Source organism: Pelecanus crispus, chromosome 3, assembly GCF_030463565.1.
Source record: "Pelecanus crispus isolate bPelCri1 chromosome 3, bPelCri1.pri, whole genome shotgun sequence".
NCBI lineage: Eukaryota > Metazoa > Chordata > Aves > Pelecaniformes > Pelecanidae > Pelecanus > Pelecanus crispus.
Window position 1 is genome coordinate 50,549,869 of NC_134645.1, and position 17,887 is coordinate 50,567,755.

The following is a 17,887-nucleotide window of genomic DNA, read 5'->3' on the forward strand; positions in this document are numbered from 1 at the left end:
AGGCAATTGTCAAAACAATTTATTACTGCAATCATAATTAAAATCCATTTGCCCAAGCAGCCACCCGATGGCTCCTGATTTCTAAAATCCACTCTGCAGCCTAGGTCAAGAGGCTTGGCCAAAAATTTAGGGGTTTAGGCTTTTTTTTTTCAAAAACTTTCTGCTACTACAATACTGCAATAAAGGCAGTAAATCCAAAGTTTGTTCTGGAATTTACATTGACTTTCCAAGCACATACTGCTGTATTTATCCTTACCATACCTTATGAGTTGAAGCTGCAGGATTAGGTGCTGGTCTAGACACAGAAGTTGATATCCCACTGTAGCTAGGTGTTCTATGGTGACCTGAAAGGCCTGTGGATCCAGTTTTTGCAACAGGTTTTGAACGAGGAAGGGAATTACTGGTGTGTGTTAAGGGATCCTTCTTTTTTGGAACTGCTCCACTTTCTATAAAGAAAACCAATGTCATGAGAACATTTTCAGCAGTCATACTTTTACCATCAATTCTAACTTGAAGATGGTATTGTTGACACACATATAATACAGTAGTATAGCAGAATAATACAAGTTCCTAAAGAGATTTAGTACTTTTAATAGGATATTAACTGTAGCTTTCTCCTAAAGTTAAGTTTTGAATTTTCAGGAGCTCTCAAAACCAACACTAGTTAGCCGTCTTAGAAAAGCTGAAGACAGCTAAGTCCTGTAACAAGGGAAGAACACCATCTATTCCTTAAGACAGGAGAAGACAGAACACCAGCCAGAAGATTTTGCTTCCCAAGAACTCCTAAAAATAATCATTATAATAATAGCCAAATTTCAAGCCATTAGATTCAGAGCATGCATTCCTTAAGTGATGTTAGCAGGCTAGTTACTTTGGATGCTAGCTAACACTATCTAGCACCTTCCACACAGAAGTTTCACCAAGGCACATTAATTTGAGAAAATTAAAACAGTTATACCTGCAAGCAACTACCAGGAGCTTTTTCTTACAACTCTGTTTCACTTCAGGAATCTCAAGGTGTAAGTAAATTCTGAATGGACAGCTCTGAAGCAGCTTACCTTCCTACATTTAAAATTAAGTCTTCAAATATTATATTATACCACTGAATTCAAACATCACCACACATTCCATTCACCCTTACTCTAATTTGCCTCCATGACGGAGCAGGAAGGTCTCAAATTAGGTGACAGATAAAACTTAACATATTGGCCACAGGTGATTAAACTACAAAAGGCCATTTTGGTCCAGAGTAAGTGAAATAGCACTTGATTTCTACATTGTCAGTATGGGATACACGATAAAATAAGGTTCCCTGGCACAGAAATGGCAAGCGTAAAACATCAAAACAGAGACTAAGAGGTAAGAACATGTTACAGTGAGCACGTAGGTTGGTCAGGCTGGTTAATGATTACAGAGAGCACAGCATCAAATCGGGGGTTTTTTTTGTGGTGGGAATACAGTACTGGAAGCTGTCTAGGACAGTACTATTGTCTGAGATGGAAACTGTAAATACTGCTTTATTTTATATCCTTTTAATAGGATTAAGGAGCCTTTTGATTAGGTAAGAGAAATATGGCATAAGAGGTAAGGAAGCTCAAGATGGATTTCAGCTACAAGTTTCTTCACTAAGATTTTATTAATCTGCAACTCAGTTTGACTTGTTAGTCTTAAGAGTCACGAGTTCTTTGTCCCATTACTTAAGGAAGTTAATGACTCTACAAAGAATTTTTAATTTATAATATTGCAGTTCAGTGAAAAATGCTTTAACTAAAAAGCCTCATAATTTTGAATGTTTAATTTAAAAAATTCTAATAAGAATACTTCAGTGAAACAGTATCATGGAAGGATCAATATTTACTACCACATTCTCAGCCTCTTTAAACATAAAACTCTTATATACTACCCGGAGCAAATCTTTACAGAGCCTGCAGTTATCCATGTGTTGAACTACTTGGCTAACAAGTTCTAAAGCCTTTCTTCAATCACAAATCTACCCCTTTTAAGAGTTACGGAAACTCTGCAGGGGTCATCATAAACAATGCAGATGTATCAATATGCAAAAAACAAGGGAATTTGAAGAATATAATTAACTACATTTACCTGTAAGATATTTCGGGGGGGTGGGGTGGACCACAACCAAAAAACACCCCAACAACAAAAAATCCCACCAAAACAAAACTGGTTACTAAGTCACACACAGATCCAGAGCTGGTTAAATTTACTTAGTTATTCCTGCACACGAATTTCCAAGTCAAAACATCTTCAAAATTAGGCACACTTAGTAACTTTCAAGTTCAGAAAGCAGTATATCAATCTATTAAAAAAACCTAGCTACTCAACAATTTGAATGGTCCAGTTTAATCAAAAGGTGTCACTCAGTTTGGTTGATTGTTTTTTGGGTTTTGTTTGTTTTCCCTTCAGCCTCATTTTGCACAGGTGGCTTAAAGTCAACATGGGAAGGCTTCAAAAAGCTAAAGTAGTTTTTCTCTATCTCCTTCACCCTAATATGTTGCTCAATTATCATACTTTCCCAGAACAACCCCCATCTATTGAGAACACCACACACACATTGCAATTTCGAGTATCATAAAGCCGCACAGGTAAGGAGTATTTCAGGAAGCTGGAAATACAGGAGGAGGGGAAGGGAAAAGAGGAAGGTTTAAATACAAATTACAATTTACTCTAGCTGTACTTCCAGAAATCAAGACCGCTAAGCTTACATATGTTCTGTGGTCAGTCTTGATGGGTAGCACAGAAAGAAGCACTGATGAACTAGTCTTGAACATAGTTTTTCGGTGTCAACTCCAGAGGGAAACTCCATGTTACATATAAATTTTCACTGAAGCAGCAAATAAAAATGTGATCGAACTTTTCAGAATTACAGTTTATCTAAAGCTATTTCTAACAGGCGAAGTATTTAAGAGCGCATGTATGTATCGTCAGACTGATAGCCCCTATTATTTCATTATGTAAAATACATATTTTGCTGTAATGAATGCAAAACCCCCAAAACGCATTTATTACCCATTTGTATATCATCTGCTGAGAGACAGAAATATGCTGCAGGTGACCTTAAAACTTCTGTAATATCTCCAGCAGCCTTTGGCCAAATGTTTCACCATTCCATATAAAACAGTAAGGAAGTGCCTAAAATATGTTCTAATCATAGAGACAAACCATGGTATTTTTTCAAGTGTATTTGAAACACTGAACAATTCAGTTGTCTACTTCATCTGTACTTACAGGATAGTAATAAGGGCTTGATCATTTTGATTTTACTCTCTAATTCTTGACTGGACAGAATAATTTACTTCAAAGCTCCAAGCTAACGCCACTAGATCATACAGAAATAATAACTGCCTCCTCCTGAAAGCATCCCTGCAATTTTAACCTGCCATTTGAATATATATACACACCAAACAAATTACAAACAAGCAAGGAGCAAATTTTGTCTGAGGTTTTCTATTGGTTAAATCATGATAAGCTCTGCAGACACATGTGCCCAATTTCAGACTCCCTTACAGAAAGAAATGTTAAAATGCATTTATAATATTTAACTCTTTTTAAAGGTAAAGTGAAGTAAGGATACATTTGAACAACTTTAAGAGAAGCTTGATTATACTACACACCTGGAAACATAGAAAGAATCTGGGAAACATGCAGCTCTAGCTTATTTATTTAATACAGGTAACAGCATGATTTGTATTTCTAAAAAGCAAACCAATTATATTTTCTTTTGTGCATCTAAAACAGACTAAGGCACATCTTAATAAACAAGCTTCTGCTGGTTTATAACTTCTTAAGCATCCAAAAAAAAAGTTTAAATTAAAATTAACAGCAGCAGTTCCAGTACTGCAGAACAGTTTCCAGCCTTCAGTTGTGAAACCTTAAAAATCATCAGGGAATATTCCTCAGAAATTCCTTATGTATGCCTATTGATAACTGATACAAAGTGACTGAGATTAAGTTATTATATGTCATCTGTGGACCCCAAGTTGGAAAAAAAAAAAATTACCACTTTAGAATTGTCTGTAACTATGTATGTAGTTTTATTCAAAAGAATCTTTAAACTGCTTAGCTATACATTTTCTGCAAATATTGCATAGCAAAATACATGCAGCAATTGCCAGACTGATAGTTATTCAGGATCAGCATTCACAGCAGCCCCCAAAATAGTAATTCCTTCAAGGATTATATTCAGATTTTTCAAATAGGTACATTCAAGTAATAAAAGCTACGTAACAGAAAACTTCAGCAACTAACAAGGATGTGTTCCATGTTTCAAATGGTAGCACAGCTACACCGATCAGGGACGTGGTTGCTCTCCTTTCTGAATTGACAGAGCCATGCCAGTCAAATATCTACTGTTGCCAAATTACGGTGTTAAAAATGATCTTATCGCTACTTTTTCTACTACTTGGGAAACTCGTTAAAAAACTTCAGTATTAAGAGTAGAATTTTTGCAACTTGAAAAACATTGCCAATATATGCCTATTATTAAAGACATGCCAGCAAATACTTCCAAGTGAAAAATGAGGCAAAACACTAGCTGCTTGCACAGTGCTAATGTTGTGGTAAGAAAGAGAGATTCATGTTTTCTCTGATCGTATATCATGCTGCAATTTACATGTTAAATGTAAAATGGTACACTGGAATTACTGTAATACTATCAGTATTGTATGCCCAGTAAGTTAGTTCATAAAACTCATAAACACTGCCTTTGGCAAAACTGGCATAATCTCCTTCCCAAACTAGTTTAAAAACAAAAAAACCCCACCCACAATGCAAAGGAAAACATCCCTGTCTAAGGAAAAAAACCAATACAGCTAAACTGGTTTATATCTAAGACTGCTATGAGAACAGGAGTGATGGATATTAAACAATAAATATATATTTCAAAATAAAGTCAAGGCTACTTGTTATTACTCTTAAGTTACTGCATAGCCTTCTGCAACTGAAGGGCAGGTGATACTGCCGTAATGAGGTCTTATAAAACCTCATTTTCAATCTATCACATAAATTTTGAAGAAAAATCTCTAGCTATTCAGGTAAGTTAGGAAATGATGAATGAGGAAGACAGGGATAGGTAGTCACTTGTGCTAAAATCAAGTAAATTGGCCTGAAAGGCTGACACATAGTATCTTGAAAGAAGGAAGAATCTCAAATCAGTAATATTTTGGAAATACAAAAATGTGCAGTATAGCTGTGAGAACAGAACATCAGACAGAATTAAGAAGCAAAAATATCTTTAAAGACTTTGGCCTTTAAAGGGAAATGGAAGCAAGCAAAGCACTTTTTGACCAAAGAACAGGCAAAAAGGCACTTTCTTGATGTTAAAACTGTGAATGACCATGATTCACACTGCATAAAATCCTGGACTTTTAAAAAGCCCAGCCTGATTAGAAAACAGCACACGTAATATTTTATGTAGATAGCAAAATGAAGCTTATGCCAGAGCCCTGTGGCTCAGTACCTCTGCAGTACCTCTATTTTCTCAGTAACAGCAGTCCTCTTATCTCAAGTAGCCTGCAAGCTGATTTTGTACAGTTTTCTAAGAACTTGCCATCTACTTTGTGTTTTTAAATGATTGCAGCTGTCCGTGCAAAAATACCATCTTTATTACAACATGTATAAGGGAAGTACTTTTAAGGAGAAAGTGTAGCAGCAACATGTTCTTACAAACAAGACTCCCTCCTCCCACGCGCCAAAAGAAGAGAGAAAGAGCGTAGGAGTGAGCATGTGAGTGTAGGCACCAGCCAATTAAGAAATTCAGACATCAATTAATAGGCTGACTTTCCTGTTACTATCAGGGACCCCACAGCTGCAAGAGAAGTTCAGTACTTTGGGTGAACCTCTAACCTGAACAAGTTATGAATCTAAAGTTTACCTTTGGCAATGTAAATGCCAATGGAAATGGAACAAGCCTCTTGAAGTCTTGTTCAAAGTAATTAGTAGATGTCTGGTACCTAACTCTTTTTTTATGACCTGCTCTTTAGTCCTTCTGTCTCTTCTCAGATCCCGCTGAGCGTGGTAAATAAAGGTTTCTCCATTAGCCTGCATTCCTTTTCAGAAAGGTGGAAGACACTTTCTCAGAAAAAAAGGTCCCCAGAAGACCACTGCCCTTTGCAGTTGTTTCGCTGCCCTTTCCTTCACAGTTTTGCAGAAGTGGTTCAGTTACCCATCTTCTGTAAGTCACCAGGAATATGACTCCAAATGGGTAAAAATGGACTAATACCAATTTCCACAAGTTTACCAACAGTGACCACCTCCTGCTACAGAAATTTCTGTAAATAATCTGGCAAAATGTTTCTTCATTTCCAGTAGATGCCAATGGATACTCTACGCTTTGTTACTAATAGATTTAAGTAACTAAATTAACAGTTTTAAGAGTGACAGTTCAGTCTAACCTTCTCCTACAGCATCCAATTCTGAGATACATTGAGAAAAAGGTACAAAAACATATAAAGGAATGAGTTTAAAGAAAAAGTTGTTCATATCAAATCAGAGCATGTTATCAACTTTTGTGTGTACATGTATGTATTTGTTTATTCAATCTCTAGCCAACCAGGTAAAAATACAAGAGTTGTACTGGATCATTTAAGGTCAAGAATTCTCAAGCTCAATCTACACAAGAACTCATACTGAAGAGCCATTTTAACTACATCTTTTTGACAAATGCAGTCAACAAAAATACCACACTTAACGGTAATCTAAAGGTGCCTAACATGACATAGTTCCACTACTTTAACTTCTCATACATTAGAAAGACTAAAATCAAACAGTAAGATGACTTCAGAACTAGAAATGGAGCTTTAAAAAAAAAAGCATATGGTTTACACTAAGTTTCAAGTTTAGTTACTTTAAAAACTGAATACTGGTCTTGATTCAGTAGACAGGCTTTATGAATTCCATTGCTCGTCAGCTCTCCGATTCATTTAAACTCATTATAGTCTACTGGACGAATTATCAGTTGAGATCACAGTTGTGACAATAGCTTACTGCTGGGTTAAAACATTTCCTGAAGACAATTCACAAACCTCATGGTAACTTTACTCCTTGTGTATGGACAAAGAAGTTTACTTCTGGTATTTTAGTATCCCTGGTGCAGTCTTCTGAGAAAGGATAAAAACAACCTTCTTTGACAAAAAGCAAAAGCCATTCTTTTCCCCCCCTTGTTTTAATTGTGTATCACTTTCTCAGAGTAAATACCCCTGAAATTTAAAGCAGCTTGATGCAAATGCACATCCACTTTCAGTATCATAAAGGAAGAACTACTTATGTTGGCACAATATATAACCTACATATCCTACATTGACTTTAACACTTACTAAAACAGGTTTAATTTAATTCCTTTAAGAATGTAACATGAGAAATATTTTCTAAAATGTTGTCTTAGTAAATAGGTTTGGATTCTAAGACAGTCATTGTAAGAGAGAACTGAATACTACAAAATAAAACAGTGTTGTCAAAGTCATAGAAAGGATGGAATGTATTTTATATAAAGCCTTTAAAAACAGAAATACAAAACAATTTTTTAAAAAGTTGGTGGGGCCAGAACATAGCATTGCATATTTTTCCCTGTAATACACCAGAAATTGAGAGACATCCCCTCAATAGGCGCTGGTAAAACCAAACCCACCTGACTGGAGATGTCCATTGCGGCATGCCAGGTTAGTACTGTCATTATAGACCTCCATTTGCGGCTTGGAAATTTGCAAAACTGCCTGCAGCTTCTCTACATAGTAGACAGAGGGGGAGGGAGGAAAAAGGACAAAATAAACAAACAAAAAATAAAAATGAACCAAGAAAATTTATGTATGTTGAACACACAAATGTCAAGTTTGGCTTTGTTATACTTGATACAGGGTTAAAGATAGAAGGAGTATTTCTATCTATTCTACATGTTTAGCAAGTTTGTAAGAAAATTCTGTCAGTATAAGCATGACTGAAAACAGCTTTAAAACTAGCCATTTATGGCTGAGTTAATTACAACAATCTTTACAGGCTAGCGATTGTAGATACTTCCTAAAGGCAATGGTCAGGATTAATTCGACTTCATTTACTAAGTATTTGTGTTGATAACCCATTTCTGAAAGTCCTCCCCAAGGTGTCACTTTTGACCAACTGCAAGGAGTCATCACTTTCCTGCATATTAATTGTTTCACTTAAGTAGTAACAGCCAGTCAACATTTTACAGAAACCTCAACTGTTCAAGCAAAAGACCATATACACATTACGATGACATCTTTCAAGATCTCTATTTAGAAATATAATTGCCTTGAAATTAAGTCAATAAAATTGTCATGCAAGCTGTGTTCTTTAAGAGGATTAACTCCAGAAACATCCGAATACAGGATTTATAAGGTTAAAGATTAAGGAGAAAGAAATTAACTCTAGGATGTCATGATAAACTAGCCAAAGCGTAAGTCAAAGAGGTGTAAGGCTGCAAATCACACAAGAATTAAGTCGCAGGATTATTTGTTCTCTGCAGCTCACCTACCACTCCTGCTTTTCCCACTGCAGTTAAAAACCTCTAGGCCTTACTTTTGGGGCGCTTTACAGCCTCTCCCACCTTTATTTCACACCCCCCCCCCCTTTTTTGTACAAACAAACCACAGTTTGTAAGGATGCAAGGCATACATTGACACACTCCCCCCCAAGCCTTTTATTTTTTTCTCCTCTCCCCCAAGAGATAACAGTACCAAGAAGCTGCAGGAAAACAGATGGCCAAGTAGAGGAGCGATGTCCTCCGGCAACAAAGCACGTACTGCAAAAGAAGCCAAAGTCTACTGAAAACGTGCAGAGCCAAGATCATAAATGCTGTGACCAGAGGAAGAATTGCAATTCAGAGCTTGCAGATCGTACAACCAACAAGCATAAACACTTTCCTGCTTCCGCTTCTTTGTCTATTACAGATCTTTTTCCAGTCTTTCTACTTCATACCTTTCTTCTTCTGCCTGCTCCTGAACACTCACCACTCAGCTTCCCTGACAAGTATCTTTAGACCCAATAGTTTAAGTGATAGTTTAGTAGTAATATCCAGACTGAACAAGATGCATTTTAGAGTGAAAACTTAGTAGCCACAGGCAAATGAAAAGCTAAAGTTCAAGATCAGTATGTGCACCCAGGGTTTACTTTGTTTTAAATTGAAAGCATTGAAGAGTCGGGTACAATAAAACAAGAAAATGTTAGTCACACAAGGACAGCCTACAACCAACCACAAACTTTGTAACTTGCAAGAAGTTACCCTAAAAAACCTCCCTCTAAAGAACTCTAAGAAATAGCGTATGTAGTATTAGCATGACTGACCACAAACACAGTGTACTATTTTAGTGGGTGCAGCACTACTGAAGGGAGACAGCAGAATAGTCTACTCCCTGCCCAGTGCATACAATCTGAATGGAAAGTACGTAGAGAAGCTCAGGAAACAAAATTAGTATTAATAGACTTGGTAAGATATTAGATAATCAGTTACGTTTTGGAGAACATTTCTGAACTTTATATAAAAAAAAACCACTTTCTAGTGAGTGACCATAATAAAATCAATTGGCTTGAGCAGGAATTCAGGAAATGCTGTTTTCTTCAACACTCCAGTCTGAGACTGGGGTTTTACCACAATTATCAATGGCTTAGTGAGTTCCACATATTTGGGAACTCCAAAATTGCAACAAAAAAAAATGTAATCCAACTGTTGTCCAGTTTCAATTCACACACTGTGTTCCCATCGCATATTAACATGCAATTTTAATATTGCACATAAAATTACATAAAGCAAATACATCACTTTTCTTGAGAGACAGTGTAGCTGTAGAGCCCTCTGGAATAATGAAAATAAATTGAGCTATTAAATATTACTCCAGGGAATTAACAGGACACCCTATCACCTTCTGTTTAAATGCTTTCCCCCTATGTCTCTAAACATTGGGGGGGGGGGGGGGGGGGAAGGAAATGTTTACAGAATCTCATTTATTATTTCTCCTTGATGATACAATGTTGACATAAACCTACCAAATAAACACCACTGCAGCCATTGTCCTATTTAGGCAACACTATACCTTGAGTTCAAGGCAACTGATTTCCGATAAAAAAAACGTTACCCTGTAAGACAAGCCTGAAGCAAAAACACCATCACCTCCAAGACAGTGGAAGAATCCCAAAAGGTGTCCATTGAAGCCCGTATCTATTCACAGGCAGAATTATTACCAAAGAGGATACCAATAAAAGATATTTGAGTCATGTGCCATGTGCATCCTTCAACCAAAATACTGAAGCTACACATAGTACATAGAAAGGAACTTGTGCTGATAGAAATCAGTCCTACAGAAAGTCTCTTTGAAAGAAGCGTGGCCAGCAGGTCGAGGGAGGTGATTCTGCCCCTCTGCTCTGCTCTCATGAGACCCCACCTGGAGCACTGCGTCCAGCTCTGGAACCCTCAGCACAAGAAGGACGCAGGCCTGTTGGAGTGGGTCCAGATGAGGGCCACAAAAATGATCAAGTGCTGGAGCGCCTGTCCTGTGAAGACAGGCTGAGAGAGTTGGGGTTGTTCAGCCCAGAGAAGAGAAGACTCTGGGGAGACCTTATAGCAGCCATCCAGTACCTGAAAGGACCCTACAGGAAAGCTGGAGAGGGACTTTTTACAAGGGCATGTAGTGATAGGACAAGGGGTAATGGCTTTGAACTGAAAGAGGGTAGGTTTAGATTAGATATAAGGAAGAAGTTCTTCAGTATGAGGGTGATGAGGCACTAGAACAGGTTGCCCAGAGAAGCTGTGGATGCCCCATCTCTGGCAGTGTTCAAGGCCAGGTTGGATGGGGCTTTGAGCAACCTGGTCTAGTGGAAGGTGTCCCTCTGCCCACAGCCGGGGAATGGAACTAGATGATCTTTAAAGTACCTTCCAACCCAAACCATTCTATGATTCTATGAAATGGGAAAACACAGATGGGTACAACATGTGTATAGCATTAGAATTGAATAGTGCTGTACTGGACATTGTGGTTATCTGTCTCTAGGAACGGCAAACTGCTGAGTTTTATGTATTGATTGTAGAAAACAAATATCCTCTTGTGATTCTAAATATATCAAATATAATGATTCTAACATGGCTATCGGTCATCCAGGAGAGATCAGGTCTATGAATACCATCAGAGCAAGATTTATCCACTCATCTAAATAGGTGCACAGCTAACACACCCTAAACCGTATCAAAAATGAGGGCCACCACCAATTCAAATAGTAAAACTTTGAAGTCCACTAACAGCTAGCATAACTCAGTATTGTCACTGAACTGCCAAAGTGATCAAGTCACCTTGAGGTGCTCTGAAACATACCTGGAGTAACTTCAGCTTTCAGGCTGTGTCATAGTACAGCTTTAAACAGAACACAATACAGTAATTTAGACTCAAGATGAAAACAGGGCTCAAAATAGTAAAGCCATCATCCAAGGTAAGTAGCTACATCCTCTTTGTCTAAAATTAAAAAGCATCAGTGGTATGATGACACATGGTGATAGCACCTGGGTGTGATCAGACATCATACTCTCATCAGTGGTGTCATGCAACTTGAACTTACATTGATGATCCAACACACTTCAAAAAAATCAAAGCACTGAGCACTTTTAAGGGACAGTTATAATCCATATGATTTAATTTTTACTTTCTATGTATTACCGATGTAACTTGCTTGACTGGATGGCATTTCAGTTAGGCAGTCTGCAATCACATCTCTGTCTAGCAAGCAGGATGAAATATTTGATATTATTGTCTACTTTAAGTCTGTTTTATCCTGCCAGCTAATGCAATAAAGGACTTGCCTATTCTCCCTTAAGAAATTGAGAAATTCCACAGGGCTACAGGAAAACATTTACTCTTTGATCTTAAGAGTTGGATTCATAGAAAAAAGAACACTTTATTGAACCTTAAGAGCTTCAAGAGCCTCAGGTTTAGTTCAACTACAAAAGCATCTCTACACCACTTAAGAACTTCCAACTGTTACTATAAGTAACAAGTTAAAAGCTATGTTAAGAATTGCACATGCAATTCAACTCTAGATTACCTTGAATTTCCACAAAATCCATGTAAAATGACATATAAAGTAATAAAAAAAGATGCTGTCGATACCTGAAAGTTGGTTAGATGGTATAACAAATATTACTCAAATAGATCCATAATGATCAAGCTTGCAGGGACTTGAATCCATTGAAATATCTCTCCAAACAACATCTTTTTCCTTCCTAAAGGGCAGATGACTTCACTTGCTCCTTTCTATCCAAATTTTGCTCTCGGGTACATTGCTTGAGGCAAATCCTTAGTGCAAACTGAACAAGAACTTAAGCAGAACAAAGGACTAAACTTCTGATAATTTCAAAGTAAAAAAATTGACATATTTGACACCAACTTATGCAATAAATGCTATTCTATCTGTTTACCTTTCAATCTGCACTCTGAACGAAGAATACAAATAGCATGTGATGACACATCCTGGTAGTAAAGATGAATGTACCAGCTTGGCTTATTACACCCATAATAAAGCATAGAAGCCAGAAGCCTCTTTCACCCCATGTTCGCTTCAGTTTCTTTCAAAAAGAGCTAAGGACAACAGAAACTCAAGGAAAACAAAAAAGATTCACCTTCTTGTGGTTGTCACAACTTCCCTGTCAGTCACCAATCAGGACCAGAAAATCACAAAGTGTAAAGGGAGAAAAGAACATGAGTTTTCCTGTCTGCTCTATATGCTCCTAGGAAAGGGAGTTAGCAAAACTCAAAACAACACAGTGCAAGATTAAAGCTGCAGATACGCAAGTTAAACTCAAGCCCAATTTGTTAGTTCTCCCTTAAAGAACAATTAAAAAAAAACTTTATTTTCATTTTACTGCCTGAACTGAAGGCATTTCCAAAGTTCGCAATTTACAGGATGCACTACACAAAGCTGTGGGTTTGTTGCTTGATGGGGGGAATCTTTGCCTGTTTATCATGCACAGTAAGATGCCATTTCCAATCCTGCCTGTTCTACTCTGTCCATTAAGAGCTTATATACAACACTTAATTTTGATAAAACTAAAACTATACAACACTATGCTTCTGAAAATAAGTGATCTTACCTGTTAGTCTTAAAATATAACACTACTAGATAAAAATTACAAGAATTAGGATTTCACAACTTTATGGTCTACATAATGTTAAAGAATTATTATTACAGTACCTATAACAATTTTCCTGATGATTGGTGTGACAGCAGAATTAACAGAACATAAAGTAGTTACACTTACAGAAGGCACGCTTAGCAATCATGATGAGCAATATATCATAAGTTTTACTACAGTTCTAACACAAAAGTCCTAAACTAACTCCAACAACAGTTAGTCAAGACTTCCTCAGTTTATGAGTCAAGCGTGCTACGGTAAAAAGACTTCTCAGTTACTTTTACACCTATTTCTTTAGGCATAGGGAAGTGGGTCACAAGATTCCAATTTCAAAATCCATCAACAACATTGAAAAAAAAATACTACTTACTCTCAACTAAAAACCAAACTTAACAGACCCTACACAGATAATGACTCCTTCCCTTTAAAAATCAAAGTAATATTTTAGAATAATGCATTACATGAAGTTGTGCAAGTAATGACAAACTTTCCAAAGTCATAAATTGTAACTGGTACCTAAAAGCTGCAAGCGATCCTTGGCCATTGCCAAATTTGTCATCATTTTAGATTGCAGACGTCGAGCCCGTTCACACTGATCACCTTACAAAGAAAAATCAATGTTAAAACACAATTTGGGAAATTAACTTTTTTAAATGCTAAAATACTGACACCCAGCCTTCCCTCCTCTTCCTCCAACCCCTTATCTACCCACTCCACTAAGGAACATTGTTGCAAAACTAATGAAAAAATCCTAAAGCTTTCTATTTAATCAAGAATTTAAAGTTAGTTGACACTATCTGCTTTCCAATATGGCTTGTAGAGTGGTGGGAACCCAAGCATTGCTTTGCATATTCTCTAACATCTCATGCTGACCTAATATATGTTCTTTGTCACTGCATTTTTCTAAACAGAAGTCAAATAAAAAAGATTTTTAAAAAGCTTGAAAAGTGACCGAGAGGCAAGTACGATTTGAAATAATTCACTTGGCAAAATTAACAGATTTAAATTCAGTTGACTGTGTCCCTTTACATTTCAAAACACACAGAATTACAAACATTAATATCACCACTTCCTAAAAGATAATGTCTGTTGAAGTCAAGCTTTTTTCTTTTAAACTGTGCAATTTAGACAGGTTGTATCAAATGCCACTGATACTGCTGTGTAAGTAACATGTCACCATATACAGTTCACAAACATTACTAAACATAGCTGAGGAACAAAACAGCAGTCTGCAAAAGCAGCTACAGATTTAGGCTTTTGGGAGGGGTTATTATTATTATATTATTTTGAGGACAGAAATTCTTAGCAAGCCCTTCACTACACCTACTTTGCTATGGCACATACCTGCTTCTACACTACAGCTTAAGAAATTTCCATATACACAGATGGCTTTCTTCCTTTGTTGGAATTGTTGGAAATGTTCAGCTATTTTAGCATAAGCTATCCAGAAACACAATGCTAGACCATTCCAAACTGGGATGTTTCTTTTTTAGTTATACTGAAGGGAATACAAACTTCTGTGTGAGAACATGGACTGTCAACCTTGGCAAATCAAATCAGAACTCAGTGTTTTGGCATTCCCACTACATAAGAAATTAAGTGCTTTACTTCAGTAACTTCATGAACTGCTTATGATTTTGGATAGTCTGAAAACATCTGGAGCAAGATTTGCATGTGTTATAGACCAGAACATTAAGGTAGAACAGAGAAGCAGACCAGTGCTCACCTACAGCTAAAACAGGAATAAGAAACACTCTTACGAATTAATTCATACAGCAGACCGTTCCTAGCACCTACCATATTTAGCAATATTGATTACTCACTTTGAAGGAGCCATAAAGCAAAATCTTTTCCACAAAACTCAAAACTGGCTTACCTTGACCAATTACTAAGACAGCTATTCCTTTTTCCAGTTCTTCAATTCCTTTCTTATACCATTCAACAGCTTGTTCCTTTTGTCCTGCTTAAAAAGGAAGTGAACCCATTATTTTCTGTAATGAATTAACGCTTAGGAATGGTTCCATATAATGCTGCATAAAACAAGTAAGAGGAAGGAAAAGATATTTGAACAAAATTCTACAATTTAAAGAAACACTTAAAGGGACACTGTCAACTTTGTATCTACTTAGTTTCAAAGAAGCTTTTTCTATTAAAAACAGGTACTACACCAGCCTCAAATCACTTTTGCCTGTTTTAGGAATACTTCCCCATCTGCCTTAAAGAGATCAGTCCCGTCCCCCTCACCAAAAAAAAAGCTAGCCTACACATTCATTCACAGCAGAAATGGTAAAATGAACAGTTTTTCTTTCTGGAGCATCAAATTGAGACATGTGTCTCAATCTTCCAGTGGTAGTCAATACCAGAATAACACTAGAAGCACAGAAACTCAAAAAGAAAAGTGAGTCTAAGATCCTACACAAGTGAGACAAGAGACGCTTTTCCTCTGGTTAACTTTCGTACCAGAGCAGCTCATTTGTCATAGGGGTATTTCTTTGTTCATCCTATCATGAAACAGCTGCATTGCAGGTGTATGTCAACTTTCATGTGAAGTACAATCCATGTAGAATTAGAGTACACCTCTGTACCAGCAATGGCCTAAATGGATATTACAGCAAATACAACCATGAACATGCCTATGCCTAACCTACACTATCTGACACCATGACAGCAAACAACCCATTAAAGAGATATGAATATCTACTTCATATTGCTCCCCTTCTATAAATACTCAGCGTTAAAAAGATACTTGCCTGCATATGGAAACATACTTTTGCAAGTTAGATAAGTCACACTAAGTATGCCTTCCCACACAGGAATACAGCACATTAGGTATTACAATTTAAACCTGATGAGCATTAACAATCTGCTAGCGCTAGAAAAAACAAAAATGCAGAATGAAACCTTCAGATATCATTACCCTAGTTTCAGAAGAAGGAATAGTTTTGTGAAATGTTACCAAGTGCCAGTTACCAGTGATTGTGTTTCTTCTGCACTCAAATCTTTTGATAACTTCAGTCCCAAACCTATTTTCTAGCAAATTTTAGTGCCAGTAAAAGTATTTCAATACATTTCTAGAATCCTCTTAAGGGTTTTCTCTTGCTCCTCTCCAGATGCAAAACCTTTTAATAACATTTGGCAAGTTACCCTGTGCAGGTAATTCCACACTTTGCTTTTCTTACCAACACAAACTACAGGAGCAGCACCTTCCTACAGTTGTGTACATCACACACTTTGGGAATCTTTTTATTACTGCCCTTTCTCTGCCAGCCTAATATATCCTGACTGTTAAGAACAAAGCTAGATAAATCAAATCATTGAAGCTGAGTGACTTTGATCCTCTCTGTAGCCTTTTTTTCTTTAAGCTTCTCCCCATCACCTATAGAAACAGTTTCAACTGCAGTGTAAATCTAATGCTGATTATGGCTATGAGAAATCAGGCTTGAGATGATTCCAGCCACTTCTGCTATGGCCTGAATTGCTTTGCCATTCTGAATAGCAGTTGTGAATCCGCACAGAACGGTTTACTAGTTCTCAGTGATCGAGACATTAAAAGTACAATCAAAAAGTCACATTTCTTAGAAGACATTCATTTGCTGTACTGGGTCTGGCTGGGACAAAGTTAATTTTCTTCATAGCAGCCCCTACAGTGCTGTGTTTTGGATTTGTGACTAAAACAGTGTTGATAACACACCCATGCTTTGGCTACTGCTGAACAGGCTGCGCAGCCTCAAGGTTTTGTTTTTCCCTCCATCCCCAGCAAGTAGGCTGGTGGTGTACAATAAGTTGGGAGGGGACAGCAGCAGGATGACTGACCCGAACTGGACAAAGGGATGTTCCATATCATATAATATCATATTCAGCAGTAACAACTCGGGTAGAGGAAGAATGGGGTGGGCGCTGTGTTCCAAAGCTGCCATTGCTCAGAAACTGGCTGGGCATTGGTAAGCAATCGCCTCTGCACCACTTGTCTTCTCCCCACCTCTTTCCTTCATGTATTAATGTGTCTTTACACTGAACCACAAGTTTTCTCACTTTTGCTCTTCCTATTCTCTCCCCTCTCCCACTGAGGGGAGTAAAGAAGCAGCTACATGGGTGCTTAGCTGCTGGCTCCTCATGTGCCTTCTCAGTCTCAGGAAAAGATGTTAAGCTTGATTTTGAAAATACCAAAACAAGAATATTAATTTCCCAAATAATTCAGAAGCATAAAGATTACCAGAAGTTCTGTCATAATTACCAAAGTACGCATAGCTTCAGAACAGCAAAAATGCCACATAATTAACAGGATATTAGACAATCCAGAAATCCCAACCATTTCACATACTATGCCTAATAAATTGTTTTCTGTTGGAAGTTATGAAAAACTTGTTTACATATCCAATAAATTCAAAGGTATGCATGTATTCCAGTAAAAACAGGTAAGCAAATAACAAATCTTTGTATTAAAGCCAAGTGAGCTCTTTCTCAGTGAAATTAATATTGCATTTGCACGGTTGTAACAGCTTTGAAACTGCCTGTTAGTAAGGAAAAAAAAAAAAGCTTTGCTGCTAAATGTATGACCTGGGCAGCTAATTCATATGACAACTCTAAAAATATCTATAAAGCAAGTCCATGATTAAAACCGGTATTTGAAGGCTCACCCTTCAAACCAACAGTTATATAAGCCACAACAGTGGAACAGGCACCTGATAATTTAAGACTTAGCTACTCTTCACAGACGAATCACCAAAAACACTGAAGTTTTAAGCTACC

At 37.2% G+C, this 17,887-nt stretch overlaps 1 protein-coding gene across 4 annotated transcripts in view; it reads right to left on the reverse strand.

Annotated features, from left to right (window-relative positions):
* SPAST (spastin) overlaps positions 1-17,887 on the reverse strand; it is a 36,910-nt gene that overhangs the window by 17,459 nt on the left and 1,564 nt on the right. The window contains exons 2-5 of one of the 4 annotated variants that reach the window (XM_075706788.1): positions 15,015-15,098; positions 13,655-13,738; positions 7,640-7,735; positions 262-446 (exon numbers count right to left, since the gene is read on the reverse strand). In XM_075706788.1, the coding sequence (XP_075562903.1) occupies positions 262-446; positions 7,640-7,735; positions 13,655-13,738; positions 15,015-15,098 (449 nt within the window). Of the gene's footprint in view, positions 1-261; positions 447-7,639; positions 7,736-13,654; positions 13,739-15,014; positions 15,102-17,887 lie in introns of all 4 variants that reach the window. The other 3 variants (XM_075706787.1, XM_075706790.1, XM_075706789.1) reach the window with 3 other exon arrangements.